The sequence below is a fragment of the Betta splendens genome, chromosome 6 (assembly GCF_900634795.4).
Source record: "Betta splendens chromosome 6, fBetSpl5.4, whole genome shotgun sequence".
Classification (NCBI taxonomy): domain Eukaryota; kingdom Metazoa; phylum Chordata; class Actinopteri; order Anabantiformes; family Osphronemidae; genus Betta; species Betta splendens.
The window spans coordinates 19,209,984-19,237,283 of NC_040886.2; the positions used below are offsets into that span (position 1 = coordinate 19,209,984).

General features: G+C 48.3%; 6 protein-coding genes and 3 non-coding genes across 16 annotated transcripts; 2 read left to right on the plus strand and 7 right to left on the minus strand.

Annotated features, from left to right (window-relative positions):
• Nucleotides 1–1,471: 1,471 nt before the first annotated feature.
• On the minus strand, nucleotides 1,472–4,193 carry zgc:114188 (40S ribosomal protein S17-like). 2 transcript variants are annotated; one of them, XM_029152575.3, is made up of 5 exons: nucleotides 4,078–4,193; nucleotides 3,289–3,440; nucleotides 2,912–3,017; nucleotides 2,333–2,398; nucleotides 1,472–1,680 (listed from the first exon to the last, which is right to left on the minus strand). In XM_029152575.3, the coding sequence occupies exons 1-5, from the start codon at nucleotides 4,078–4,080 to the stop codon at nucleotides 1,603–1,605; spliced, it is 405 nt and encodes a 134-aa protein (XP_029008408.1). In that variant the 5' UTR covers nucleotides 4,081–4,193; the 3' UTR covers nucleotides 1,472–1,602. The 2 variants fall into 2 exon arrangements, with proteins under 2 accessions (XP_029008408.1, XP_029008407.1); XM_029152574.3 differs by lacking the exon at nucleotides 4,078–4,193 and adding an exon at nucleotides 3,587–3,652.
• Nucleotides 1,756–1,875, minus strand: LOC114858016 (small nucleolar RNA SNORA71). Its single transcript, XR_003786316.1, has one exon. It is a non-coding gene; the product is annotated as a small nucleolar RNA SNORA71 (small nucleolar RNA).
• LOC114858015 (small nucleolar RNA SNORA71) lies at nucleotides 2,663–2,790 on the minus strand. Its single transcript, XR_003786315.1, has one exon. It is a non-coding gene; the product is annotated as a small nucleolar RNA SNORA71 (small nucleolar RNA).
• LOC114858014 (small nucleolar RNA SNORA71) lies at nucleotides 3,134–3,258 on the minus strand. The gene has a single exon (XR_003786314.1). It is a non-coding gene; the product is annotated as a small nucleolar RNA SNORA71 (small nucleolar RNA).
• sh3gl3b (SH3-domain GRB2-like 3b) lies at nucleotides 3,307–7,996 on the minus strand. 5 transcript variants are annotated; one of them, XR_005897786.2, is made up of 12 exons: nucleotides 7,862–7,996; nucleotides 7,299–7,367; nucleotides 7,147–7,219; nucleotides 6,907–7,050; nucleotides 6,710–6,843; nucleotides 6,482–6,640; nucleotides 6,045–6,160; nucleotides 5,706–5,821; nucleotides 5,580–5,618; nucleotides 5,118–5,255; nucleotides 4,078–4,193; nucleotides 3,307–3,440 (listed from the first exon to the last, which is right to left on the minus strand). XR_005897786.2 is itself a non-coding variant. In XM_029152569.3 (10 exons), exons 1-10 carry the CDS (start codon nucleotides 7,904–7,906, stop codon nucleotides 5,044–5,046), a joined length of 1,095 nt encoding a protein of 364 aa, XP_029008402.1. In that variant the 5' UTR covers nucleotides 7,907–7,996; the 3' UTR covers nucleotides 4,391–5,043. The 5 variants fall into 5 exon arrangements, 2 of the variants coding, with proteins under 2 accessions (XP_029008402.1, XP_029008400.1); XR_008694895.1 differs by having other exon boundaries at nucleotides 4,032–4,193; nucleotides 5,036–5,255; XM_029152569.3 differs by lacking the exons at nucleotides 3,307–3,440; nucleotides 4,078–4,193 and having other exon boundaries at nucleotides 4,391–5,255; nucleotides 6,045–6,148.
• On the plus strand, nucleotides 7,851–9,875 carry commd9 (COMM domain containing 9). 2 transcript variants are annotated; one of them, XM_029152571.3, is made up of 8 exons: nucleotides 7,851–7,990; nucleotides 8,280–8,406; nucleotides 8,521–8,637; nucleotides 8,815–8,954; nucleotides 9,063–9,097; nucleotides 9,266–9,369; nucleotides 9,453–9,540; nucleotides 9,625–9,875. In XM_029152571.3, exons 2-8 carry the CDS (start codon nucleotides 8,353–8,355, stop codon nucleotides 9,654–9,656), a joined length of 570 nt encoding a protein of 189 aa, XP_029008404.1. In that variant the 5' UTR covers nucleotides 7,851–7,990; nucleotides 8,280–8,352; the 3' UTR covers nucleotides 9,657–9,875. The 2 variants fall into 2 exon arrangements, with proteins under 2 accessions (XP_029008404.1, XP_029008403.1); XM_029152570.3 differs by lacking the exon at nucleotides 9,453–9,540.
• Nucleotides 9,876–9,921: 46 nt separating this feature from the next.
• On the minus strand, nucleotides 9,922–15,441 carry LOC114856805 (L-fucose kinase). 2 transcript variants are annotated; one of them, XM_055509433.1, is made up of 23 exons: nucleotides 15,159–15,441; nucleotides 14,936–15,087; nucleotides 14,821–14,871; nucleotides 14,626–14,751; nucleotides 14,426–14,498; nucleotides 14,236–14,333; nucleotides 14,057–14,137; nucleotides 13,867–13,986; nucleotides 13,592–13,763; nucleotides 13,405–13,511; nucleotides 13,231–13,332; nucleotides 12,988–13,161; nucleotides 12,828–12,901; nucleotides 12,360–12,715; nucleotides 12,042–12,270; nucleotides 11,795–11,961; nucleotides 11,376–11,650; nucleotides 11,205–11,292; nucleotides 11,014–11,133; nucleotides 10,749–10,936; nucleotides 10,570–10,669; nucleotides 10,269–10,492; nucleotides 9,922–10,177 (listed from the first exon to the last, which is right to left on the minus strand). In XM_055509433.1, exons 1-23 carry the CDS (start codon nucleotides 15,232–15,234, stop codon nucleotides 10,106–10,108), a joined length of 3,225 nt encoding a protein of 1,074 aa, XP_055365408.1. In that variant the 5' UTR covers nucleotides 15,235–15,441; the 3' UTR covers nucleotides 9,922–10,105. The 2 variants fall into 2 exon arrangements, with proteins under 2 accessions (XP_055365408.1, XP_029008395.1); XM_029152562.3 differs by having other exon boundaries at nucleotides 11,205–11,348; nucleotides 11,423–11,650; nucleotides 15,159–15,432.
• Nucleotides 15,442–15,826: 385 nt separating this feature from the next.
• Nucleotides 15,827–17,627, minus strand: pclaf (PCNA clamp associated factor). The gene is made up of 4 exons (XM_029152576.3): nucleotides 17,420–17,627; nucleotides 16,763–16,846; nucleotides 16,490–16,670; nucleotides 15,827–15,988 (listed from the first exon to the last, which is right to left on the minus strand). Exons 1-4 carry the CDS (start codon nucleotides 17,463–17,465, stop codon nucleotides 15,949–15,951), a joined length of 351 nt encoding a protein of 116 aa, XP_029008409.1. The 5' UTR covers nucleotides 17,466–17,627; the 3' UTR covers nucleotides 15,827–15,948.
• A 583-nt stretch (nucleotides 17,628–18,210) lies between these two features.
• Nucleotides 18,211–24,833, plus strand: nedd1 (NEDD1 gamma-tubulin ring complex targeting factor). The gene is made up of 16 exons (XM_029152564.3): nucleotides 18,211–18,424; nucleotides 18,883–19,026; nucleotides 19,429–19,523; nucleotides 19,927–20,043; nucleotides 20,381–20,521; nucleotides 20,723–20,952; nucleotides 21,276–21,477; nucleotides 21,844–21,967; nucleotides 22,084–22,212; nucleotides 22,655–22,705; nucleotides 22,785–22,874; nucleotides 23,002–23,168; nucleotides 23,313–23,508; nucleotides 23,942–24,083; nucleotides 24,155–24,221; nucleotides 24,300–24,833. The coding sequence occupies exons 2-16, from the start codon at nucleotides 18,891–18,893 to the stop codon at nucleotides 24,402–24,404; spliced, it is 1,992 nt and encodes a 663-aa protein (XP_029008397.1). The 5' UTR covers nucleotides 18,211–18,424; nucleotides 18,883–18,890; the 3' UTR covers nucleotides 24,405–24,833.
• The last annotated feature ends 2,467 nt before the right edge of the window (nucleotides 24,834–27,300 follow it).

The window sequence follows — 27,300 nt, forward strand, 5'->3', positions numbered from 1 at the left end:
CTGGTTGCTATGATGAACACACCTCTCAGTGCGTCATGGCCGTGACGTCACGTGGAGACTAAGTGGCTCCGTCCAAACATCCCGCACTGGGCTCCTGGCGCCAGAATCTCCTGGAGCTGAAGCAGCTCGCGCGCTCTCGGAACTTTCCTACTCGACATCATGTGGACGCGAGCTGTGCTGTGTGCGGCGCTGCTGTCTGCGCTCTGTCCGGAGGGGGGGCGGAGACCGACCGGGGCGAGAGGGGGGTCCAGGACTACCGGTACCACTCGAACAGACTGGTGGGTCCGGCTTTGGTGCTTTTTTTTTCATTAATTGTAATTAAGGTACAAATATATGTTTTCTGACTGGAAAAAAATAACAAGCCGATACAATGATGTGTCTATTCCATATAAATCGTAAAAGTTTTCAATATATTTTATTAATTCATGTTAAATAGATAATTTTCATCAATGTGATGTCATGTAAATTTAGCCTGGTAATGATCGGTTCTTCACAGCTCGTGTCTGGTTTCTGTTACTTTCAGTAATGATGTATTTTCTGAGCAGCTGTTGATTAACCGTAGTACTGACGCTGAGCTGTGATATGACGCTCGTAAAAGTGGTTCTAATCAAAGAGTTATTGCGTTAATAATTCAGTAGAACCGTTCGAGCCCATGTTCAGTCAGTAAGGCTGGTTCTGGAGGCAATGACGTCATGCCCGCCTGTGTTTAAGCTCGGAGCTCTGCACGAGGTGCTGGAGAAGCTACAAACCAAGAGGAGAAACCCGTCTGAGTCTCACACAGCACATGAGGCTTCTAAGTTTCAACATTTGATTGAGAGACACCAGCTTTTGACCTAAACATAGTGATGAGACCCGTGTTACTGGTGTCATGCGTAAAATAGCATGGGAAGCCTGGTGCTCGTGCCCGGTGCTGGACCGGGTCCTCCGATGTTACACCAGTCTTGGACCAATGCTAACCTGCGACTTGTCTCCTCCTCCTCCTGTGATCTCGGCGAACACTGCGCCGTCAGGAAAGGATCTCGGATCGGAAAGATGTGCGACTGTCCCCGCAGGGCTTTCTGCAACTTCCTGCTCAAGTGCTTATGAGCAAGTCACACTGAGCAAGAGCTTCTATTTTCCACTAATCGCTGTAAATAAGAGGTCACGATGACTGTCCACCTGCTTCATTAAACAGGATTTCTCGCTTTTTCCATTAATGTGTCTGTTTGTGGTTGATGCAAAGGCTCGGTTCTATTTCCAGAACCAATGACACTGCGAGATGTTTCACAACACGCTTTTACAGTCAGTCAGAAACCAAACATGACTTTTTAATTTCACAGACTTAACAACCAGCAGCTAATTTTGCTGCAAAGGCTCAACATTTAATTTGCTTCTAGTTTGTTCTAAAACACTGTTGAAATTGGTGTGTTTTTGTTTGCATCAACATCTTGAAGCTGATGAGGTTCAATAAAACAAAACCAACAAGCAGCAATGTTATCTTCAGTTTTCTCCTCATTTATTCTCCAAATTACAGAAAAGTTCCTTTAATTTCTAAATCGGAATCACCAGTCCTGCACAGCAGAAGTTTGTCCCAAAGGGTTTTATTAGAAGATACTTTACAGACTAGACTCCTCGGGGCTGCTTGAAGTTCATGCCGACGGTGGGCTGGGTCACCTGCAGGTTGGATAGGCTGCCGAAGTCCTGGAGGACGATAAAACGGGTCTGAGAACAGCAGTATGCAACACAAAGCAACGGGTGCAGATTAGAGTAAACTGCTGTCTGTGAGCACCAGGGTCCGACAGGAACCGAGGTCCTGCAGACACGGGAAAGGCCCACATGTTCATGTACCATCGGTGACCTGGCGACAGACACACCATGGCCACTTTCAATACAGGGTGGAGGAAGCCAGACAGCTGCACAGCTGGAGGCGGTTCCACAGCTCACTGACCAGATTAAAGTAGGGTGGTGTTAGAAATCCTACAGACAAGTGATAGTGCTAAGTCTATGTTGATTGTTAAAAGCAGGACACTGATCATTATAGCTCCATCAGAGGTCAAGGAACAGGTCCAAAGTGAACTACAGAACACGACTAAAAGGTTTCCTCTGTTGGTTGGTCCTGATTTGGGCCACAAAGCAGCAGGTTCACCAACTACAGTCAACAGAACTTAATCCCTTAAGTAACACAGATTTACAGACGGTGAAGCATAAACCTTTTGAACACGATTCAAGAGGTGGTTCTAATGATCTCAACACTTGGACCTCTGGTCTGGGTCCACATTCGTCTGCCTTTTTACTAATCAAGTACCAGTGGTGAATGTATTATTTTGATGTTTGTAATGTTGCAGCTACTTACCAGCAGCTTCAGCATCTCCTTGGTGTCAGGATCAACTTCAATCAGCTCCTGGTCCAGAGCAGAAACCTGCACAGCAAACAGGAAGCAGTTACACAACAGGATCCAACATTCTGTCTGGTAGAAACACATCTCTTATGTTCTTCAACAGAGCAGCAGGTGATCAAATGCTGCAGCGATTTTCATTTCTTACATGAACCATATCTGCTTTCAAACTAGTCGAGCATTGTTGTGACAGAGCATAGCTTGTCATTAGACAAAGGGAATTCAATAATTCAGTGACGTTCAGTAGACAAGACGTTTGAACAAAGAACAGCCTCACACAGTCGTATCTGTCTGAGAGAACCAGGGTTCAGAAGGAACAGAGAATCCTCCAAACACAGGGAAAAAGCTCTCGCGTTGTTCTTCCTGTACCCTCGATGACCTGGCTACACAGAAGCCACGTCACTTTCGATACAGGGAAAACTGAGCAGACATGACACGTCTCATCACCCGATACAGACATGGCGACACCATCCATCACAAATCAGTGGCTTCACAAACTACACCAACACCCAGCTGCAACATCAAACATTCACCGACCTCTGGTACATAGTTGTCCCTTCGCTCTCTCTCCTCCTCCTGCAGTTTGATGGAAATTCCTCTGACCGGACCCCTCTGGATCCTCTTCATCAAATGTGTCACATATCTGCGGGATCAGACAAATGTACAGGCATCAGATCAGAGTCATCACATCAGGGCTGTTTCAGCTGACGGCTGAAAAGAGCCTCATTTAACAGGCGTCTATAAAACGCCCATGAGGCCTGTCTGAGAGCACCAGGGTCTGAGAGGAATAGGTTCCTTCAGACACGGGAAAGGCCCACACGTTCATCTTCCTGTACCATCGATGATCCGGCGACAGACACACCGTGATCATTTTCTATACAGGGTGGAGGAGGCCCAGCTCCTGCCGGACTCACCCAGCGATCTTGTTGCGGAGCTTCTTGCTGGGAATGATGGCGATCTCCTCACACACCCTCTTGTTGGTGTGGAAATCGTTTCCCAGCCGGGTGTAGTATTTCTCGATGATGACCCTGGCGGCCTTCTTCACCGTCTTGGTCCTGACTCGTCCCTGCAGACACACCGTAGACATCACAAACAAAATCCATGGAAATGTTTGCAGCTCTTATAACAGCAGGGGAAGGACTCATTTCATCCCAACAGTAGTTTAAGCCTCAGACATAGAAAATAAACTAATTTATACCAATCTAACGACACCTGCTGATGTCTAACTTTGTGGGAAGAAGGTGGGTTGACTTTAGACCACATCCCATCAAAACACTCGACTTAAACATCCAGTTATTTCCGTGTCAGTTCTGCTGGACTGAACGTTTGTCCGGCTCTCGTTTTCATTAGCAAACGCTTGAATTTCACAGATTTCTTCAATGAAGTTAAAATGAGACGGTTTTCAGCAAGTAACGTTAGGATTTTGCCGTGAACGCGAAGCGGACACTGGTTTATGACAATACGTCAGACTTTCAGGAGCTTTCACACAAACGTAGGAGAGCTACTGGTGTAATTCATTAGCATCAGCCCTGCGCAACAACACAAAAATAAACCGCTCTGTTTGTATCATTTACCGTCAATACCTCAGCTATCACACTACACGCACGCTACGCTGTACAACGGCATAATCAGCGTGGACCAAAACTCGTCAATTTACCAGGATTACTTTAGATAGCCCGGCTAAAGAGATAAAAACCACCCACCATGTTGGATCGGCCTGGTAGAAGAGGACAAGCACACTTCCGGTGGAAGCTTAAATGCTTAAACGGAAGTCAGACCCTCGCGCGGCTACAGCGGCGCCGCTGGTGGGAGGCCTTAACTATAACAACACGAGTGGAGGCACAAAGGTGAACAGAAATGAAATAATCGAAGGCATCAGCGCTTCTCACGTTGCTGCCAGTGTGTGTCAGCATGAAACGTAAACCTCTTGTCATGAGGATTTATTCATTAATAAACACTCAAACACTAGGATTTTATTGATGTGGTGTTTTATAGATAAATTATTGCATAAATACATTCAGTGATTCCTGTTTATTTACAACAAACAGCTCAGCTCTTTGAATAACAGCACTGGGACATTTCTGTGACTCGTGAAGTCATAAACGTTCAAACCACACAGTCAGCACACACATTTCATTAAATGTAAGCAAACTGATTTAAAATGTAAAGCTACTAGTTGTATGTAGAGTCTATGCTTTATTATATTTGTGCACTTAGTCTGTGGGGAGTCATTTTAATTAAAGAGGCAGTTCAACCCTTTTGGTAAATATATTCCAGAAATGGAACAGGAAAAACTAATGAAACACAAGACGCGTGTGTTGAGTCAGTGTAGCTTCCGTCCATCTACATCACATGTTCTTTTTTGCAGGTGGGACCTTCATTCTACCAATTCATTCATTCATTCTGTTGAAACTGACTCTGTTTCTTCTGCTAATGTGCAAAATTGGAAAACATCAACAATGCATCTAAAGCTTTGAAGAGAAAAAACACTTGGGCGCGAGACTCTGAATTCAGAAGCTAAAGTTCTCCACAGTGGAGACTGTGGCCTTCCTGTCCATGTTTAACGCAGCCAGATCTACAGGCCCCAGATCTGATCAGCAGCAGCTCAGGGCTTCACCTCTGTCACTGTCCCAAATACTTACAAGTCAGGCTGTGTCTGACCTGTGTTGTTATGGTAACGGCAGAGGAACCAGCACGTCCACATAGCTGACAGGAAAGAGTCCGGATCGACCATGGAGCTCACCCTGGTACCAGTTAGCGTCCACCTGACAACTGAGCACGATGACGTCACCCTCACTGAAGCTCAGCTCACTGTCCTGGTTCGGGCGGAAGGAGTACAAGGCTCTGCAGCAGGGCTGGTCCAGGATCAGCTGACTGTCAGCTGGATGAACAAACCATCATGTTAAGTATTTCCTATTCTAGAAATGTATTAGCTGTAAAATAGCTTTAGTCAGACTATCAGTCAGCGATAAGACGATGATCAGAACGAGTTATAGTTTTCTGAGGTTCATTATTCTGAGGACATTATTTTAAGCTTTTCAAGTTACAAATGACAGATTTGTGTAACTGTGTGAGTAAATAAGAGCCTTTGTGTGTTCAGGTTGATGTTTCACCGCAGTTGCTCAGAAAACAGAGGGTTTGTTTGAGCATTTACTAATAAAATCTCAAAACAAATGCAAAAGCAAAAAAGAAATCAGCTCCTTACGGTGGACGGAGACAGGGCTGCCTGGTCTGGACGGCACCACTGCCAAACAGCAAACAAATCTGCATCATTCAGTGTTTTACGACCGTGAAAAGTGAGAGTCAGTTTTAAAGTGAAACTTCAAACGACCTGAGGACGAAGCAGGCGGCGGCTGGAGGAACCTGACGCCGCTGGTCCACTCGCCTCTGACTCGGATCTTTCTGCGTCTGAACCCTTGCTCTGCTTTGTTACTGGCAGCCGTCAGCCTATTTACAACATATACAACACGACAAAATGTCCACGGTTACGTCTGAGCTGCTAAAACCTACGCTCAGTATTTAATCACATCAGATCACAGTTTTTGACCAATTCCTACAGAACAAAAGACAACGTTCATTTACAAGTGATGCTGAGTCTAATGATCAAAAGGAGCTTAGTTGCACACGAGGAGAGGTCTGAGGGGAAAGAACAGGTTCTGGACGGACTCACCGGGCCTGCAGGTGGTCCTGGAGGTCCAGCAGGGTGCGATGGGCGTCGCGGGGGAAGTTGAGCAGAGCTGAGACCAGAGCAGCCAGACAACAGATCAGATCCATCTGCAGAGGAAGCTTCAGTCAGAGAGGAAGCTTTTAAAATACAGCCAAATGGGACTTGCCGTGATTGTCTGGGTCAGAACCAGCCTCTCTAGATGTGCACAGCACTATCATGTCTCCCCTCGAACAGGTGGACAGTTGCACTAATAAACCTCATGGAACAACAAGCAACGGCTACTATGAAGACTAAAGACATGCAATAGACAGAACAAAAGCAAATGAAGAATGGACCCATAGACCACCGTCAACAAGGACAGTGAACAGGCTTCACAGGCAAGAGGTCCAACAGCCACAGGACCAGCTCAGAGACCAGAGATGGTGATGCCCGTGACTCACATCATTGTGCAGCAGGACGAACATGCTCCTCTCTGCCTGCTCCTTGGAAGTGACCAGCTTGTCCCAGGCCCGTCGGACCTCCTCCGCTGGCATGGACCCTCGCTGTCTCTTCTTGTAGTCGAAGTCCAGCCGCCGGCTGTGCAGCTTTTTCAGCTGAAACTGAAACATGTGAACTGGGATGTGAGCAGCCTGACTCTTCTACCCTATTATAAAGACTATATCACAGACCCTGTTGTCCCTCAGCTGTGTGCTGTGGAGGTCCTGCAGGGGGTCAACGAAGTTGCACTGGACATTAGTGTCCATCGCGTCCCTGGCCCGGCCCACCTGCTGCAGAGCTTCCCCCACTCGGGCCAGAGCTGCACCTGCACTGCAGAAAAGAACAGTCAGGTCTGAGCCAGAAACAAACCCAACCAGCTGCGTCGTACCAAACTCAGACGCGGGTCCAAACCGCTGGCTGGACAGCACCATTCGTCCTCCCAGCACCTCCTCTGCCTGCGGGTAACCTGCGGACGTCCCCTGGCCTCGAATCCTGGACACGGTGTTGAGCATGCTCGGTTTGGCTCGGTGCGCTGTGGAACACAGAGACATCAGAAGCACCACGTGCTCCCAATTTATTACTTTTGCTTTGCAGTGAATCCAGCTGTGATGCAGCTGCTGTTCTGTACCTGGGTTTGGTTGCAGGAACTGGGTGGTTCTGGACAGCAGCTCCAGCAGGAGGGTCTGGATCGCAGAAACACTCTGACAGAGAGAAACAGGGCCGTCAGTTCTGATAGGACCGACCCGCTGAGGCTCGCGCTCCTGAACGCTCACACTTTACCTTCTCCATCCTCACAAAGTCCTCGTCCATCTTGGTTCCTTCAGCTCCCATCAGCCTCTCGTTCAGCAGCTGCACAAACACAGTGGGGTCCGTAAGTATTTGGGCACCGGATTTAAAAGAGACCATGAAGACAGACAGAAGTACTGGATGAAGATTGTAGGTGGCCAAGCTGGCTCTGAAATCACATGCATCGGTGACATAGTCCATACAGATGGACCTGACTGTAATATATATATAGATAGATAGATATAGTACTACTATTATTTATATATATAGATAGATATATATAGATATAGATATATATATATATATATATATAAATAATAGTAGTGCTAGGTTGAATAAATACGTGTGTAACGTTGAGATATTTGTACCTTTTGTATGTTTATATGTCTATACTTCCTCTACTTCTGTTCAGCATAAGTGACTGTAGTAGCCGTAGTACTTTTTGTAGTTATGAGCTAAACGCGATGACACAGCAGCAGAAAGTACGGATGACACGAGGCCGCATGATGCAGTGAACGCAGCATTTACCGCGGCACGGCTCGGTTCGACCCGTTTACCTGGCTGGCTTTGTGCAGCTGCTTCTTCATACCGGACACCGACATCTTGGACGTACGGATCGGACACGACGTATCGTGGATCAGCCGAACCGTCCCCGGGTTCCGACAGCCTCCATCACGTGTGAAGTGGTCTGTTATTATTATTATTATTATTATTATTATTATTATTATTATTATTATTATTAGTAGTAGTAGTAGTAGTAGTAGTAGTAGTAGTAGTAGTAGTAGTAGTAGTAGTAGTAGTAATAGTAGTAGTAGTAGAACTAGTAGTACTAGAACTTGTAGTACTAGTAGTGTCGTTGACGTTGTTTTGTATATATATTTATTTTGTGTCCAATATGTTTAATGTATGTTTTATTTTAACGTTTTACATTTAAGATTCTGTTCATCACAGTCAATAAAGATTTATTGTTCAAAGGGTTGACTTCACTTCCCGTGAGCAACAGCGACATAGTTCCATCACATGACTTGTAGCTCCGTCACGTGCCAACATGGCCGCCACCGTCTCCAACGAAGATTTCGCCAACCTACAGCTGCTTCTGAAGGTAAAGATCGTTCATGTCCGGGCTTAAAAAAATGGACCCGCAGTTAACGCGCTCGTTATTTTGTTTTTGTCGTGGATCCAGTTCTGACTGCGTTCTGCTCTTCTTTGTCTCCAGGCTCCGTCTAAAGGCGCCGTGAGAGACGTTTGCGTCCAGAGTCACAGAGGCTCGAGTCTCCGGCTGGTGGAGTCCACAGCAGCGACGCTCGGCATCGCAGCGGCCCAGGCTGCTCAGGTGAGGCGAGCCTGAGGCTCAAGGTTCGGAGTGCGGACGATCATCTCAAGGTCCATGTGTACACGATAGACTTGAATTAAACGACTGTTTTACGCCTCACATTATGGTGTTGACCAGGGTCCAAACCCGTAGAATAGCGCTGACAGGACGGACCTGACCCTGAGCTTTCTCCTCCAGCTGGTCCAGTCGCTCCACGCTCTGTGCCGCCACGTCCTCTTCCACAACCTCAGCTCCCCAGAGCAGATCCTGCCTCTCTTCCCTGAGTCGTTCCACTCCAGCCTGAAGAACCTCCTCACTAAGATCCTGCTGGAGAACTGGTGAGCTACACAGAAAACCCACGTAACCGCTGTGGTTCTGGTACTTCAGCGGTCCATATCTGACCTCAGCTCTGTGGCGTCGCTGATCTGACCTCTGCTGTTTTTCAGCCCTGTGTGGAGGACGGAAGCGCTCGGCAATCAGAGTAAGTACATGTACATCAGTGCCTTCACAAACTGCTTTATAGTTGTCTGTACCCTGCTCCCAGGGGCGGATCTAACTGCACTGCTGGGATAAATAGTTTCAATTATTATTATTATTATTATTATTATTATTGGGATAAACCTGTGTGTGTGTGTGTGTGTGTGTTTAGTTTCGCTCCCTCAGCTGAAGGAGCTGAACTGGAGAGTGGACGTGGTGACTGGCTCAGACTCAGTCAGTCGAATGTCCATCCCGACCTGCCTGGTTCAATTCAAGGTGAGTCCAAATCCAGGTGCTGGATAACTGGCAGCAGTAGTGGGAGCGACTCAGGTTCTGAGCTCTGATGCCCACCTCCACAGAACCTGGTCCAGGTCTTCATTTTGTCTCTGAACAAACGGCGTCTGGTCCCATTAACGAGCTTCGACCCAGGAATGAAACAGTCTCTATGTAAAGTGTGGCTGAGAAACGAGAAAGGCAAGTCTGAATCCTGTACACAATCTAACTGTAGTCTCTTATGTATGTTTGCTTTAGGTGGAGGATCCGTGTTCGTCAGCAGTAAATGAGTTGGTTTCCACGGTTACGGTGGAGCTGAGCAGGGAGTCTCTGGACACCATACTGGACGGACTGGGACGCATCAGAGACCAGTTGTCTGTGGTCGCTGCGAAATAAAGACTCTTGTTTTATAGATGATATGAAAATAAAGGATTCACCTACAAACCACCAGCAGATAATGGACCAGTGTTGGTATTTGGTCTAATTAAATGTGTCTGTGATCAAGATGATGCAGGTCTTTTCCTTCATTGAGTGTGTCAAGTGAATCAGTCCTGGTCACAGTGGCACCGAGCCTTTATTAACAAAGACCTTAATGAAAAACCAAACATTTGTCTCCTGATGCTGAAGTCTTGAACCATCACACAGCATGTCATGCGTGCTCTCAGTCCAGAATGATTCAGGTCAGTACCGCCTGACACCAATGACTGCTGGGTCACCGAGCAGGCTTCTGCCAGGAGCCTCAGGACGGTGGGAGGACTGAGATCCCGTCCATGTCCAGCTCCACGGAGTGAACGCTGAAGTCTCCCAGACCCTGAAACGAAGCGTCACGTTCATCTGGTTCTGAGCAGCAGGAGCTCACAGCGCTCCACACAGTAAATACTAGAAGCAGTGCGGTTGCTCACCGCCGTGCCGTGGAGGACCTGCAGCACCGCCTGTCGCTGTCCGGGCTCTCGGGTCAGCAGGTAAAGGAATCCCCCGCCGCCGGCTCCAGCCAGGCTCTGACCCAGGACCAGCGGCCTCAGGGCCTCCATCATGGCCCTCACCGAGGCTGGTTCACAGCCCGGAGCCATCAGCTTCTTCTGCTGCCACGAACGGTCCAGACACTGGCCGAGCGCTGACAGACAGCCTGAGGGGAAAGAGACCGAGGTCTTCAGACCGCGTCTGAAGGTCCTGGACTGACTCTTAGTGGTTCTGCAGCCTCACCCTCTGAGCAGGCTCTGGCACATTGCTCTGAGTTGGCCACCAACTGCTGGGCGTTCTGGACCATGGAGGGCAGACGGCTGTACCAGCTACGGACCACATCCTGCACACAAAAGCCAGGGTGGTCGTGGTCACCGTCACCGGGCCTCGAACTACGAGCCCATGTGGGCGGAGGCGCTGACCTGCAGCAGGTTTCGTGCCAAGCGGGTTTTGCCGGTGTACACCAACAGCAGGTGCTGCTCTAGAGAAGCCAGGAAGTCCGCTGGAGGTTGGAGGCGTTCCACTGTGACCTGCAGGGGCAGAGAAGCTGTGGAACGGCCAACTTTAACTCCGCCCACCAAGCCTCCAACTTGATCCTGCCAGCCTCCACCTGGACAGAGAAGGAGCAGACGGAGTTCACAGAGACCACGGGGACACGCTGCAGCGTCGGCGTCCAGAGGCACCGACCTGTGGTGAGGACCTGCTCCAGATACAGCACGCCATGGATCAGGGAGTCTGTGTCGTAGCTTCGACCTGTACATCTGTAGACCGCGGCCAGCAGCGCCCCCGCCAGGATGCTGCTGGTACCTGCAAGAGGAGCCGTCACTAACCACAAGGCCATCAGCCACAACGGGCCAAGTGAAGGTTAGGTTTCTCACCCAGACCGGATCCGGTGGGCAGCTCTGACCAGCTATGCAGCTCCACACCTCCTCCCCACTTCTGCTCCAGCTGGCGCCCCAGAGGATGCTGGGAGGAGAAGGATATCAGACCGCTGCACACACACACAGCCTTCAGCAGGGCCCCTGGAAAACACACAGCTGGTCACTCACAGCTGCCAAACTTCCCAAGCCGGCAGAGTCCGGCTGCGGCCTCCTACCGGGAGCGTGAGGCTGATTGTAGTCCCTCAGGTCCTCCAGGCTGCAGCACAGCGTTTGAGTTGAGACCCCACTGTGCTTCCCTCCAGAGCAGCTCACCAGCAGGAGGTGAGGCTCCGACACGCGACGAGCTCTGGCCCCAATGGGACGTTTCCCGTCGATGGTCACGGCGACGTTGGTCACGGATCCGCCGTGCTCAAAGGCGATGGGAGGAGTATCACTCCACCCGCCTGCAACCCAACACACCCTTGTTCAACCGATCTGCGGTGGAAGTTAAATCCTCCAAAGGCCGTGAGTCAGTACGACTCATCAATCATCAGATACACTTGATGGATCACTGCCTCCGTTCTGAAGCTTGATCTGCATGGACTCACCTGCCAGGTCCAGTCTGGCGGGGCACGCCACCTCCTGCCACTGCCCTAGTGGTGGGACGGCGCCCTGACCGATGGACATGAACCTGTGTGATGACATCACCGCCTTCCGGATCAGCACCTGTGCGGCCCCCTCGTAGTGGCGCGCTGCCCGAACCAGCAGGTCCGGCCTGTGGAGCGGAGGAGGGTTCACTGATTCAGCTCAGTTCGCACCGACTGGAACAGAACCAGAGGCAGCGGCGGAGCTCACCGGCCGAGCCAGCGCTCCCTCTCTGCCGCCAGCGCGTGGACTCCTGCGCTCAGGTTTCCCTCCTCCAGCAGGCGGTAGGCGGCGCTCCACGCCTCGTTAGCAGCAGGTCCGCTCCTCAGACCCCCCCTCCCCCCAGCCATGAGCACCAGCACGTCAGCGATGCAGGAGAGGCAGCGCGCGGCGACGCCCAGGTCCGAGTCCAGGCCCTGCTGCCGGGTCTCTGCTGCTACTGAATACACGATGTTACGCCATCACAATGCATCAAGCCGTAGCTATCAGTTACCTCGTCACTCAGTGTGAAAACCAACACAGACTCACGGTTGTCCAGAGTCTCCAGCAGCGCCTCCTGCTGACCTCCCAACACTGCAGCCCTGAACATCGGCAGCAGGCAGACGTCCGCCCCCCGGGTCAGCACCTCACACGCCGTCCTGCTCCCTGCCAGGAGCAGCAGCGCCTCCCTCCACTGCAGCTCCCCCTCCTGGTGGGTCAGCGCCAGCACCTCCCTGAGAGAGAGCCTCCATGCCTCCCTCCACCTCCACAGACAGCCGGCTCCGCCCAGCAGCCAGCCCACTCCTGCCTCCAAACCCACTGCACCTTCTCTGGGGTGGAGCACCGGGAAGAGACGGGCCTCCAGGAGGGAGCGCTTTTCTCCTCCGGCCCACAACTCGTCTGGCCTGTGAGGAGAAGAAGAGGAGGGGGGAAGGAGGAAAGAGGAGAGGAGGCAGCACAGGTAAACACAAGCCACTGATGTGAACCTTGAGTGAAGGTCAAAGGTCATTGTCCTACTGAATTCCCGTCCTGCTGTGGAAGAGGCTCCACCTCTGGTTGAGGAAGGAGGCGTTGGCGCCGTCCCAGGAGGCCTGAGGAGCAGGAGCGCGGTTACATCGTCTCCAGCCGCACAGTGATGCGACCAGAGCTTTTCCTCTCGACCACCTGCTGCTTTTACCTCCAGGTCGTCATCTGCTCCCACGGCGCTGTAGACGCTCAGCTTCAAGCGGCCCAGCTCGATCCGATGTCCCTGGACGATGAGGTGGTCCGACAGGTTCAGCCGCCTCACGTGTGGCGAAGCTGAAGACTCCAGCCCCGACAGCAAACAGCCCGCCGGGACGCTCAGGGGACCCTGGTGCAGGAGTCACGGCGTGAGTCAAAGCCTCAAAGCTGCTCCCCCAGTCTGTGTCACACTCCTGACCTGTAGGTGGCAGTGTTGCACCACCGCTCCCATCGCCACGGCAACGTCTCCCTCCATAACACTGTTGATGACCTGAGCCCCGTCACTCACTAAACTCTGCCTCTGAGGAGAAACAGGAAGCCAGTTGGTGTTACCCGACGTCCGAGGCAGGACGCTGATCAGCCGCAGCCTCACCTGGATGTGAGAGAGCACGCTGGTGCTGGTCTGCTCACGGGTCAGCCGGCTGATGTGCTGCTTCCCGGACAGAGTCAGGTAGTCATAGCGACCGGCGGACACGTAGGCTGAGAAGAAGGCACACCGGTGCCCGGTTACAGATGGAGGTCACGTGTTTCCATGTCATCCATGTGGATGAGACACCCACCCAGTCTGAGAGGAGTCCCTCTGAGGAGCCTCCACAGCTGGGCTCTGCCGCTCCTCACCAGCGCCCCCTGCGGACCTACAACGGAGCTACAGCCGACTCTCTCCTCACTCACAAAATGATCCCGAGTCACGTCTGAGCACAGACACTTCAACACGTCCAGGAACAGAGAGACCTGCGAGAGGCAGTCAACACTGTTTCTCATTCACAGAACTCCGGGCCGGGCCTCCGCAGGTTCCAGCTTATAGCGTGAGGGCATATCAGATGGGTGCAGGTACCTGGAGCGGTGGAGCTCCAGAGTCCAGGCCCAGGTAGGTGCAGCCGTCCAGAGGAGGAGCGACGTGAGCCTGCAACAGCTTCTCTGAAACAGACCTGCTGAAGAAGACCGGACCTGATACCTTCACACACAGACACACACAGGTTACGTCAGACCCACACACCAAGCGGGAAGAGACACGAGACACACACCAGTGGAACCTTCCCATCGGGCATCACAGCTTCACCAATCTGCTCCTCGGTTCCTTTGTAGATGATGTCCCTGACCTGACCCTGTAGCCCAAAACAAACACACCTTCAGTCTGTTCGATCCAGTTATTAACAAGCAACAGGGAATACATTTCAAGTATGAGTCGAGGATGAGCAAACACCTGTGGGTCGGCCAGGTACACCCCGTGGTCGGCTGCGTAGGAGATATCACCAGGTAGAGCCAGAACCCGAACCCCAGAGAACCCGTCCCAGGACAGAACTAATCGAGACACACAGCAGACGTATGGGGTCAAACAGTAGTAGGGCTGAGGAACACAGGTTCTGCAAGCCAGTACCAGTGGTGACACTAACCAAAGTCAGGGGGCACCGTCAGGACCACGTCGGTGCTGCAGACCCAAACGCCAGGAGGAGAACCGGGGCAGATCTGGGCCGCAAGAAGAGAAACTTCACTTTCACCAGGGCCATGAAATAAATGAGGTGGAAACACAAACACGACGCACGTTCAGACAAACAAGCAGGTACCACAATGTGCTACATCATCATCATCTGACCCGGTCGCTGAGGCCGTCCAGCAGCAGGTCCAGGCAGCAGACCGGAGCCTGGACCCTCTGACCGGGCTTCTCCTGAGGCAACCAGCAGAACGCCCTGCTGCACGAGCTCCAAGGGAAATCCCGGCCCTGCAGAAGCCAATGCGTCAGTCCAAGCTGCCGAACACCCGGCGCGAGACCTGCTGCCGCCGCACTCACCGCGTGGAGGATGAGGATGTGAGCTCCATCCAGGACGTCCGCCGTCACCACCTGTCAACACCAAAGCCCTGTCACCCTGCACAGTGCATCAGCGCGGTGTCACGTGGCCACTCACGGTGTGTCCCGCTCTGGAGCTCAGGTGCTCTGCAGCGACCAGCAGCGCGTTCAGCGTGGCCCCGCCGCTGCCCGGCGGCTCCTGGCGGTCCTGCACGGTCAAAACCAACGTCCCCTGGAAGAGGCCGCCCCGCTGCTGCCGCAGCTCCAGCTCTGCGACACGAGAGCAGGGTCAGAGAAAGGCGTTCAGCGGCAGCCGCGACGCGAAGCGCGCGCGTGATCACCTCTCTGGAAGGCGTAGACGCTGTCTTTGTGCTGGCAGCTCAGAACCAGCACCGTCCACCTGAAGCTGTCGGACATCTTCTGTTCCGACGACCCACCACTAACAGAACACACTCAGAGACGTTCGGCGCCACCTTCACAACGGCAACGATGAGTTTAGGAGGAAGACGGAAGTTAATGCGCGGACGAACGGGACGCGGCGGCGCGAGCGCCTGTTTGGTCTGTGTAACAGGTTGGGCCGCGCGGGCTGCCTTAGGCTGAACGGGGCGCGCTCGGTTTTAGTCTTCAGACGTCTCAGGGGAGCGGGGAGCAAATGAGCAAGCGATTATAAAGTTGGCCAATACAAAATGGCAAACACGTCAACGGTTGCGTTTTGTTGATGGAAACCAAGTTCACCGCCGGATTCTCAGCCATGATGTGAAATCGTTCCCGGTACATCTGGCGGAGAACAAAAGAATTTCCCCATTGTGGGATAAATAAGTTTTATCTACCGAAAGTATCAGTGATAAAAACCTGTTCAATAACTGACCTTCTGATGCATCCTGATGCATGAATGGAAATCAAAGTGTAATAAAGCCAAAGCTTTGCCTTGAAGTGTACAAAGTTTGAAATATGAAATACTCAGGTCGCTACAGTGGTTTACAGACACAAAGACACTCACAACATTAAAAACATTTAAAAGCAGTTTAATGGACTATACAAATGAATTCATCAGGACGTATATACAGATGTACATTAAAATGTCTGCGAGTGGCAGCAAACAGGACCAGCAGTCAGACAGACGCCTTCGCCTCAGTCATCATCCTCCTCATCCTCAGGCAGCGGCCGGGATCTGAAGAGCACAAATTAAGAACCTGCATCAGGAGAGATCAGTCTGTGCAGTCTGGTTAAAGCCAGCAGCTCCAGCTTTGGGTTTGTTGCTGCCACAGCATCAGATGACGCCTTCCTCCTCCGGGGGTGGCCACTTTAAGATGCATCTGAAAACACTGCTTTTGCCTGGCAACATTGGGGTCATACATTTGATTTTAAATAAAAGTATGTATGTGTAATAAAATGGAATTCAGAAATAGTGTAGCCGTTACACCTAAAACTAATATCTTTCTTTTTAACCACCAAACATGTATCTGCTCCATGAACTGCTCAATCAGCTCACTTCCAGATGTATTACTACTTGGCACTCCATTTTTACTCTGTAGCACTCTTTCCTGGAGGTTCTCCCTTTGCTCATACTACTGAACAAGCATGAGGTTCAGTAACAGAAATGGGACTGTATTTAAAAAGGAGAACAGATGTTTAATACTTTGAATAAAACTCCGCTACTTCTGCCACATACTTCCTGCTGGCTTTGGAGATTCCACTGCCTCCAGCCTCTTCGTCGTCCTCCACCACATGGGGTATCTGGTTCTCCTTCTCGGGCTTCCTTGGAGGCCCACCAAAAAAGTCCCCGATGCCCTTTTGCCAGGTGGGAGTGGGACGGGGGCACACTGGGTTACCACCCCCGTATTTGTTCTTGGCTGTGAAATAGAAATACACCATGACCTCAGCCTTGCATCAAGGAACACGCTTCCTATTTGAGAACATACTGGGCTGCAGTCGAGTTGCTCACCAGGTGTGGAAGACTGGCTGTTGCAGGAAGGGGAGTTTGCTGAGCTCGAGCCCAGAGACTTCCGTGGGGCAGAAGCTGCAACAGCTGCAAACACGAATCAAACAATGATGGACTCAACACACCTCCACGTGTCTGTGTGCACAATGACCTCATGCGTGAAACAATGAAAGTCACGTCACCTTATACGAAAATATTCATTCTTAATCAGTTGCTGCGGGCTTCATTAAACTAATAACATGGTTTATGTGTTGGATCGGTGACGGACGCGCTTCGCCCACAGAAGCCGCTCAAAACTGGCGCCAGTTCCAAAATAAGCGAGCTGGCATAAACAACGCGAGGCTAAGCACAAACGGAACCAGAACAGAACCCCAGCGTGTTACTGAACTCGCCTTAATACGAGCCAACGGCCTGGTTTTGGCTTGGCGGGAGGTTGACGAGACGTTCGGTTCGGAATGAACGATTTACGCTTAGCTGCTACAGGAACACGTCAACATGTAGCTAACTTAAATGACGTGACAGAAAGGTTCCGCAGGTCCGACGGACAGTTCGGTGTGTCAGAACCGCGGTACTGGGTTGCACCAGGACGCCACAAGCCCGCCAGACTAGGCTCCGGAGCAGAGCACTGACGGTAGCAGAAATCCGAACGCCTTACTGTACCTTTTCTGTATGACGCAGGGACGTTGTCGGCCTTGGTCCTCACCATCTTAGCGGCAACGGACAAAGTTAAATGATGCTCAAAATGCAAGAACACGGAGCCAAGTAGACAAACGAAGCCTCCCGCCTCGGTTTAAAAAGAACAGCGGATGGGGCGGGAGAATTCTGTCTTCCTCTTGTGTTTTATTGGCGGTTGGCAAACTGTGTAGTGCATTACCGCCACCTTCTGTATTGGAGTATGCATTATTTAAAAAACACCTAAATAAATAAATCCTGTATCCACTCCACTACAAACCTAAGCACCGCTCTGTTTCCTATACCCCTGTAATCTAACAACATCTTCAAAGTCTATCCCTCTCTTTCCCCTTTCATCCTCCATCTTTTCTGTATGTAAAATGGACAGTGTATCAGAACATGCTCCACTGTTTCCACCACTCCACACTCACATCTTCCTGTCTCACCCGTTCCTAATATTCTTTTAGTACTGTTTAACCCAGTACGCCCGAATCTCATCCTACTGAACACGTCATCGGGAGAATTCTTCCTCAGGATCTGCTACTGTGACGACGACGCAGTGACCACACGACACTGCCCCCTGCGGACAAGCAGTGCAATTGCAACACTACTAGTAACTGATATACAGAGTAGAGATACCTCAGAACATTGTCCTAGTAAATGCCATAACTTCTTTTACAACACGATATTAACTAACGTTTCAACTGCCAGAGTGGTAAAGGCACAAAAGGTGTAGTAAATGTACTTTCACGCTGTACTGAAGAACCGTGAAGCTACGTTTTGCCTTTTTGTCCTTCCCGGCTTCCCGTCGTGGCGGTTTCTTGCCTGTGGGAGCGTCACAAACAAAACGTCTTTAAAACTTCTTAGTGGTTTATTTTCTTGCAGGATAATTTTGATGCGTCGGGTGCAATCGTTTTAATAAGTAATTAGTTTCCTGTAGCGTAAGGCCACTTTCAGATTGTTTAGGCTCTGTTTGACCGACTTTACATCCTGGTAAGTGTTTTGCTGCTAACGCTAGCTCCGCTTAGCGCTAATGGCCCCAGCTGCTCTCAGCTCGTTACCCGCTGAAAGAGAGTGTTTGCTTAGTTTGAAACAAACCGGCACGATTATTAAACGGAGTACAACACCGGTTCTTACTACACGTACAACAACCACGATTGACGTGTTAAAAAGTAACATACTCTGATAAATGAATGTAGCGCAATTAAAGTAGTGGTAGTAATATAGTTTACTTATGTTATCGGTGTTTTATCCATTTATCGATTGTGAGAAACCTAATAGGTTTCACTCTAGAGGCTTTTTATTGCTAAATGTGAAAAACAGTAGAATCAAGTAAGAAAAGAGGATGAAGTAGTTGTTGGACACATAGTTAAGGTTAAATCAATCAAGTCTTTGCTTACACCATCTGACTGCGACTGTTTAAGCAGCTGGGAAGGTGTGTTTCTTTCCAGGTGGTGCCATGGAGGAGGGGACCCGCCTGGTGTCAACAGGAGACTGTGTGAAGATCTGGGATGCGGTTTCCATGGCGCCGCTGGAGCAATTTAACCCACACAGCGTCAGCCACCCTGTGGCCCAGGCGTGCTGGAGCTCAAACAGTATCCTGATGCATACAGGGAACTATGCATGTTCAGTAGCAATGTAGTCAAATCATCTGTTAACAAAAATTGTCTGTGACCAACATGCTTGTCCCAATTCAGGGTTCAACATTAGCCATGTATGAAGATGGTCTGGGATTGTCTACTCTTTTTCTACCTGAAGTGACAGGAGGAGTCAGGCATTAACCTGCCAACAACACAAGTGGCGAATGATTGAATCATCCACAGCCACCCTGTGTGTTTTTTCAAGCCCAATAATTAAATCTGGTGAATGAATGATATAGTTCTGGTTTTACTAACTGTAGACAGTAAAAAGGTTGATCTATATACATATACAAGTTCTTTAGTATAAATCTAGGGCAGATATTCAGTGTAAACAATGACCTTGACCATTTGATTCAGACCAGTACTTGGCCAGTGCCAGTAGTAGTGGTGACAAACTGGTGGTTTCCAGTCTCAAGCTGGCTCCTACTTCAGTGGTGGAACTGGCTGAAGGGGTTAGTACGGTTTCAATCAATAAATATATGGATAGTTTCAATCTCTCTCTCGCTCCTCTCGCGCTCGCTCTCTCGCGCGCGCTCGCTCTCGCGCGCGCGCGCGCGCTCGAGAAGAGAGAGAGCGAGAGAAGAGAAGAGGAGAGAGGCGAGAGAGAGATAGAGAGAGAGCGAGAGAGAGAGATATAGAGAGGAGATAGGAGAGAGAGAGCAGGAGATAGAGAGGAGAGAGATAGTATATATATATTATTATATATATATATATATATATGAGTTTTTATCATATATATATATATATATATATATATATATATATATATATATATATATATATAGATATATATATATATATATAGATATATATATATATATATATAATGAGATAAAAACTCTACTCTCCATTCAGAAAAAACAGACTCGTGTTTGTCTGAGCTCCTCGTCCCAGTTTCTGGTCAGCGGGGGTCTGGACCACTGCGTTCACATCTGGGACCTGAAGACCAGGCGACTTCACCGCTCCCTCAAGGTAAGACCTCAGATAAAGCAGTACAGGAGGTGAACACCTAAACTCAGAATGTGAGTAATGAGTTTAAGCTCAGTTAAATGAAGGCTTAACATCTGTTTTTTACATTTCATTACAAAATGATGATAATTCATTTATGCATTGATATTAACACAACAGCCATAAGAAGTCATAAGTTCTCAACTGAAAACTCATTTCTCCTAATTTAGCTTTTTACTGAAGCTCATTTGTCTTCAATCTTAATATATTTAGAGCTTCCAGTTCTATTAAATGTCTAAAAGCATTGCACAACTGAGTCTCGATTCAAGCTTGTTTCACTCTCTGTCTTTCCATCTGCCAGGATCATAAAGAAGAGGTGACCTGTGTGTCCTTCAACACCAATGACAGCTGCATCGCCTCTGGCTCCACCAGCGGAGATCTGGTCCTGCACAGTCTCACCACCACCGTGTCCAGTAAAGCCTTCGGCCATGGCAGCAACCAGGTCAGAGTTCTTAAGTTGTGCTTAATTAAATAGTTCAAACTTACTGATATTCCTAATTATGAATTCGGATTCTAACAAATGCATCACTCGTTTTACTTGAATATGATCCTGGAAATAGGAACAGTTTTTCTCCGATGAACACTGAGGCGGGTTTGTACATCAAGCCGAGTCCTGATAACAGAACTTCTGTTCTATCTTCAGCCCATACATGACCTGAGGCTGTCCATGCTGAAGCGCTCGCTGTTGGGCAGTGTTTCGGATAGTGGCACTGTGGTGCTGTGGGATTCCAACACTCAGAAAGAGCTCCACGTTTTTGACTGTGCTCACAAAGCCCCGGGCTCTGGCCTGGCTTTTTCTCCTGCTAGTGAGCTGCTGGTGGTCAGCGTTGGCTTGGACAAGAAGATCATCTGCTATGACACAGCCAGCAAGATGTAAGACGGGACCCTCCTCTGTGGCCTTTACCATGTCTCTGCCTACAGAGAAAACCTTTCCTACTTCACCTGTTTTTCACAGTATATTTACTCTGGTCTGGTTCTGACTGACCGTTCGCCTAATCTAATTAAAACTCTACCTCCTTTAGGTTATTAACATGATTTTCTGATAGTGAGCAACATGTTGAATAACATGAACACAGTTACTGTGTGAGTGATGCCACTTTTGAAAACAGTCTGGATCAAAGACTACTAAAAAATGGCAAACACCCATTCAGGTAAAACATATCTCTGGTTTTAACCTGTCACCATTTCCCCCCTAGCGTCCTAAGATCGATCCGAGTAGACAGCCCTCTGACCTCTGTGGACTTCACACTGGATGGAACCAGTCTGGTGGTCGGATCCACTCAGGGGAAAATCTACCAGTATGACCTGAGGAACTCTAGCGCCCCCAGTAGGATCACTGTGGCACATAAAACCTCAGTCACGTGCCTGCGTTTCCAAAGCAACATCAGCAGACACAAGGTACCAACAGATGGAAACTAACACTGGGCTTGTTACTAGAAGATCAGTGAAATATCAGTTACTTTCCCAGTTTCACCGGACATTCATAGCTTACATCGATGTAGCTACTGTGAAATGTAATTTGATGCAATGTAACAGATTACGCTGTTTAAAAAAATGCACATTTCTAATAATTTGAACAGAAAAATTTGGTCCGGTGTAAAAAGCCTCTGTTGGCCCCTCGTTCTTCAGCATAGCTCCTCCAGAGACAACATTCTGCTGCACTGATGCGTCAAATATCAGATAATTGTCTTAATGTTGTAACACACTGGCTCTGTCTCACTTGTTCAGCTTTGCTGCGTCTCTTCCTTCTGTTTTTTAAACAAGTCCAGTAAATTGGGCTCCAGCAAGGTTGCCAATACCAAAAGGTCCTCAAATAAATTGTCCAGCAACCAGCAAGACCCTGCCCCCAGCACAGGGCCCATCCCACACAGACAGGTGACAGGCACAGGTGGGTTCATCACTGCTTCTGTCTATATTATCACACTACACCCTGTGACGAGGTGCAAGTGATCCACTGAGTTAATTAAGATAATCAAGCATTAAGCCCAGCTTTGTGACCAGCAGCAGGGGCTGGGATGGAGGGCTTGTCCCGTGAAGCTGAGGGTCAGCAGGGGACAGAGCAACATCCTGTTGCAGAGAAGTTCACAAGTGTTGGACGAAACAGTCTGGACATCTTCTCTCCTGCTCGCGAAGGTCAGATGAGCTACTGTCCCACACACAGAAGCCCAGAACAGACAAACCCAACAATGTCTCCGCTTCCATTAAGGAGAGGCTCAAACGTGCTTACTTAAAGGAGCTCGGAAGGTTTAGTCTACTGCTCAGATTCCAGCTTCATCGATGTACAAACACTAATCTAAAGCAGACATTCAACTGAAGTCTGTTATTGAGGAGAATAAATGTGTCTTCAGCAGAGAGTCATGAAGTATTTTAGAGTAATTGTGATATGCTCATGGACCATCAAGGAGGTTAAACGTCAGGTGCTTGATGTTCAGTTCTGGTAGAAAAAGCACTTATTAATGATAATTCCATGAGTTAGTAGGATTCTTTTACCTACTAAAATTGCCTGTCAGCCTCATCTTTGACGGAGTTTGGGGCTTAACCTCAGTCTGATCCTCAGACTTTTTTTCTGTCCCAGACCTTAGGACAACGGGGGCGGCTGGAGACGCCCTGTTTGGAAAGACGCACGGTACGTTGGCCCATCTGACAGATGTTATTTGGATGCTGCTGCTGCTTCTTCTCAACTCACTTTGTCTTGGTGTTTTCAGTTGCCAGTGGGGAGATGTTGTCTGGGGAGGGGGAGGGCCATCAGGTCGTAGGTCGGGCCAGTCTGGACATCTTCTCACCTGTCAGAGAAGGTCAGATGTTTAATGCTCATAAATAAGCTTTAGATGTAAGTGTTGTGGCAGGTTCAGGTTTTATTTTGGTAACAGAGCTGCTCGCTTTGTATCCCTGCTACATCACTCATGGTGAATAATGTTTCAGACTCTCATTCAGGTGCCAGTTCTTATCGTAAGACCCCCCTGGGAACCCCGTTGGTGTCCTCCGCGGGTCGATGCTACAGCCCGCTGTCAGTCTTCCAGACCCCCCCACCGATCAAAGAGGAGGAGCCGCACCTCGCTGCAGCTGCTGAACTGTGCGACTATAGAAAGGTGCTTAACTCTGGTCAGAACTAAAACAGCACAACTTCATTTTTGCCCTTTAGACATTGATCCGAAAACTCTAGTTCAGAGTTTCAGATATTCCCGTTCATGAGACACAATTCATCACAACTAACTCAGCTTCTTAATCCACAGTTGGATAAAAGCAGCAGTTCTGGTGTGGAGGGCGATGGCCACACCACCCCCACGTCGTCCCAGCAGACCAGCCACAGCCAGGGCGCGCCTCCATTCTTCACACCGGAGCCCAGCCTCAGGAGAGCCAATGGAATACAGGCCCAACTGACCTATGACTCCTGTGTCCTGGGAGCCGCATCGTCAGCCACACCTGCAGGTAGCGCACTAGCTGCATGCTGCAGTTTCATGAGGACGCTGGTGGAAATTTGTGTGGAACTGTAAACGATACAGATGATCTGCTTCTCCACCTCAGGAAGCATCATAACCTCCATAAGGTGGCTGCTTTTTACATACAAACCACAAAAGATTAGACATCCTTAAAGGCAATAGAACTCATTTCAGAACCACATAGACTCACGATATACCTTTGTTCTTGTAGGTCCACTTATGTTCAGTTCTTCCTTCTGTCCTGTTTCTGTCATGTTTTCCCATTTAAGCTGCTGCAGAGTTTTCCATGACTCAATGGTGTAATAGTTTAAATAAGAACTTTTGCTCTGGCTGAATAATTTGTTACATTTTCACTTGGTTGAGTGTCAGTGCTGCACAAAGCGAGACCTCATTGTTCTGGTTCCTAACGGTTGTGTGTTTAGGCGGAGCGCTGTCAGCGGCCGTGTCCTCCTCGCTCTCCCACAACATTGCAGAGGTGGTCGGACAGGGAAGAGCTGCTCCCCTCACCTCCCTGCAGATCCACTTCATCCAGAACATGATCCATGAAACTCTGGAGGACTTCAGGTTTCTGCTTGTTTGAGTTGTTGACCATCTGACACCATAAAGGCTGTGACCCTGATATTTATCTTCCTCAGAGATGCCTGTCACCGAGACATCGTCAACCTGCAGGTCGAAATGGTTCGACAGTTCTACATCCAGCTGGTACGCACAGAGATATTTGAAATGAAATAAACACTGCCAAACATCGGCTCTCACCTCCTGAATCTGTTTATCTTCCAGAATGAGATCCACGGTCTGATAGAGAAATACTCTGTGAACGAGTCTCTGGTGGAGGAGATCGAGAAACTGAAGGAGGAGAACCGCAGGCTGAGGACCAACTACTGATCCAGACGGACCGAGTGCCTGGGTCATGACCAGTCTGTGCTGTGGACCGTCCTCGTGCTTATAGGCGATAGCTACAGGATTGTGCCTCAATGCCCCTGTTTCTGATGTATCATCTGTGATGATGCAGCAGTAGTTTCTCTACATGGACAATGGTTCATGTGATGACAAAGCTGAAGCTGCCAGAAATACGAAATGTCTTTTGTAAACTGTGTAAATTTCATTTTACACTGATGGTTAAACATTTACAACCTCACGTGCCTTTATGTTTTTTGTTTTAAAAAAATATTTTCTCTGAAGACTTCAAATAAATATTAATAATGAGACTTTGCATCCCTGCACTAATATTAACATTGTTGTAATAATGCATAGGAAAACCCCCGTGTTTGTACTCACTCTATAGAACGAATAAAAATCAACCGGTTGTGTTTAGTCTGATCCGATCATGTGACTCCGTTCAGGTTGAGCTGAGAAGCGTCCCAAACCAATTGGTTAACGCCACACTTTGAACTAATTTGTTACGGTTTCCAACCATTAAAGTTGTTTCAGCTGACTCAAAGGCCAACTGAACGCTTACCTTGTGTTTTGTTCAGTTTATTACGAGGAACTGATGATATAATATTCATGCATTTCATGGTTCCATACAAATTACATGGAAACATGGGGATGATATTTATTTAAACACAAAGATCAGATCTGATCTGGGCCTTTTAGAGCAGAAGTGGTTCGACTTTCAAAAATTGTTTAGTTTAGTTAACATGAACAAACTGGAATCTGTTCAACAAATAGGATTTAAACCATTCCAGTGCTGTTCCTTTAATTCTGATGCTATGTTCTAGTGTCTGTAATAGAATGTTATGATCAACTGTATCAAATGCAGCACTAAGATCTAACAGGACAAGGACAGAAACTAGACCATTGTCTGAAGCTAATAGAAGATCATCAGTGACTCTAACCAGAGCTATTTCTGTGCTATGATATTTTCTAAATCCAGACTGAAAATCTTCGTACAGGTTATTCCTACTCAGGTGATCAGATAATTGTTTAGTCACGATTTTCTCAAGAAAAGGGTAAATTTGAAATGGGCCTATAGTTGGCTAGTTCTCCAGGGTCCAGAGTAGGTTTTTTCAATAAAAGTTTGACCACAGCCACCTTAAAAGCCTGTGGTACATAGCCTGGATGTGAAGATTGGTTGATTTAATTTAATATGGACGAGCTGATTAAAGGTAGAACCTCTTTGAGTAATCTGGTTGGGATTGGGTCTAAAAGACAAGTGGACGACTTGGAAGAGTTGATATTTGAGGTTATGAGTTATGGGGAAGAAGCTGTCTAGGTAAGACAGAGGATTTGGTAAATTTATTTGTTGTTGTTGTTGAAACTAGACAGTGATTTCTGTCATTTGGACGAAGACGCTTATCAATGTTTTCTCTAATAGTGATAATTATATTAGTAAAGTAGTTCATAAAGTCATTGCTGCAGAGATTTAAGGGCATAGTAGACTCAACACAGCTATGACTCTTAGTCAGCCTGGCTACAGTGCTGAAAAGAAACCTGGGGTTGTTTTTGTTTTCCTCAATTAGGGAGGAATAATATGTTTTTCTAGCAGCACAAAGTGCTTTTTATATATTATTAGACGTCCTTTCCATGCAATGCAGTTTACATTTATTTTGTTGGAACGCCACTGTCTTTCTAGTTGTCTAGTCCTTTGCTTTAGACTGCGGATCTCTGAGTTATACCACGGAGCTAACCTCCTCTGATTCACTGTCTTCTTCTTCAGAGGAGCCACGGTGTCTAACATTGTACGTAGAGAAGCTGCAGCATCATCTACAAGACAGTCAACCTGTTCATAAGGATTAAGGTGACTGTTCTCTGTGTATCTACAAGACATTGAGGCAAAAGATGATTGAATCATCTGCTTTAATCTGGCAACAGCGTTGTCAGATAAACATCTGCTATAGTAACATTTCTTTCCTGGTGCTGTAAGGTCAATTATGGTAAATTCCAAAGTTAATAAGAAATGGTCAGATAACAAAGGGTTTTGGGGAAGAACTATTAAATTATCAATTTCAACCCCATATGTCAGGACAAGATCTAGGGTGTGGTTAAAACGATGAGTGGGTTCATTTACCTGCTGAGTAAAACCAATAGTGTCTATTAAGGAGTTAAAAGCAGTGCTGAGACAGTTGCTGTCAACATCTACATGAATGTTAAAGTCTCCCACTACAATGACTTTATCTGTGCTAAGAACTAAGTCAGATAAGAATTCAGAGAATTCAGTTAAGAACTCTGAATATGGAGCAGGAGGACGGTAAACAATACAAAACACAACTGGCTTCTGAGTTTTAGAGTCTGGGTGAGAAAGGCTCAGAGTGAGGCTCTCAAATGAGTTATAACTATGTTTAGGTTTAGTTATAATTAATAAATCTGATTTATAAATTGCTGCTACTCCTCCACCTCTATCTGTACTTCTAAGAACATGATAGTTGATGTGACTCATTGGAGTCGACTCATTTAAAGTATATATTAAATATTCATCCTGCTGCAGCCAGGTTTCAGTGAGACAGAACAGATCTATGTGATGGTCACTTATCAAGTCATGTATTAACAAGGATTTAGATGAGAGAGATCTGATATTTAATGAACCACACTTGCCTTGACTTGTATAGTTTAGGTGGTCGGAGAGCAGACACAGTCTCTATGCGATAACTAAGGCTAAGAGTGGGTTGCGGCTGTAGAGAACGTGCAGAGAGGCGTGTAAGACTGCAACTCTGCGTCCTGGGCTCCACTCTGAGATGTCACGGAGTGGGGAGGCTAAGCAACATGGCTATGTTACTACTACAAGAAATGAGTCTCAGTCTGCACTCACCTATTCTTATGAGAGGATGTGAAGAAAACACAC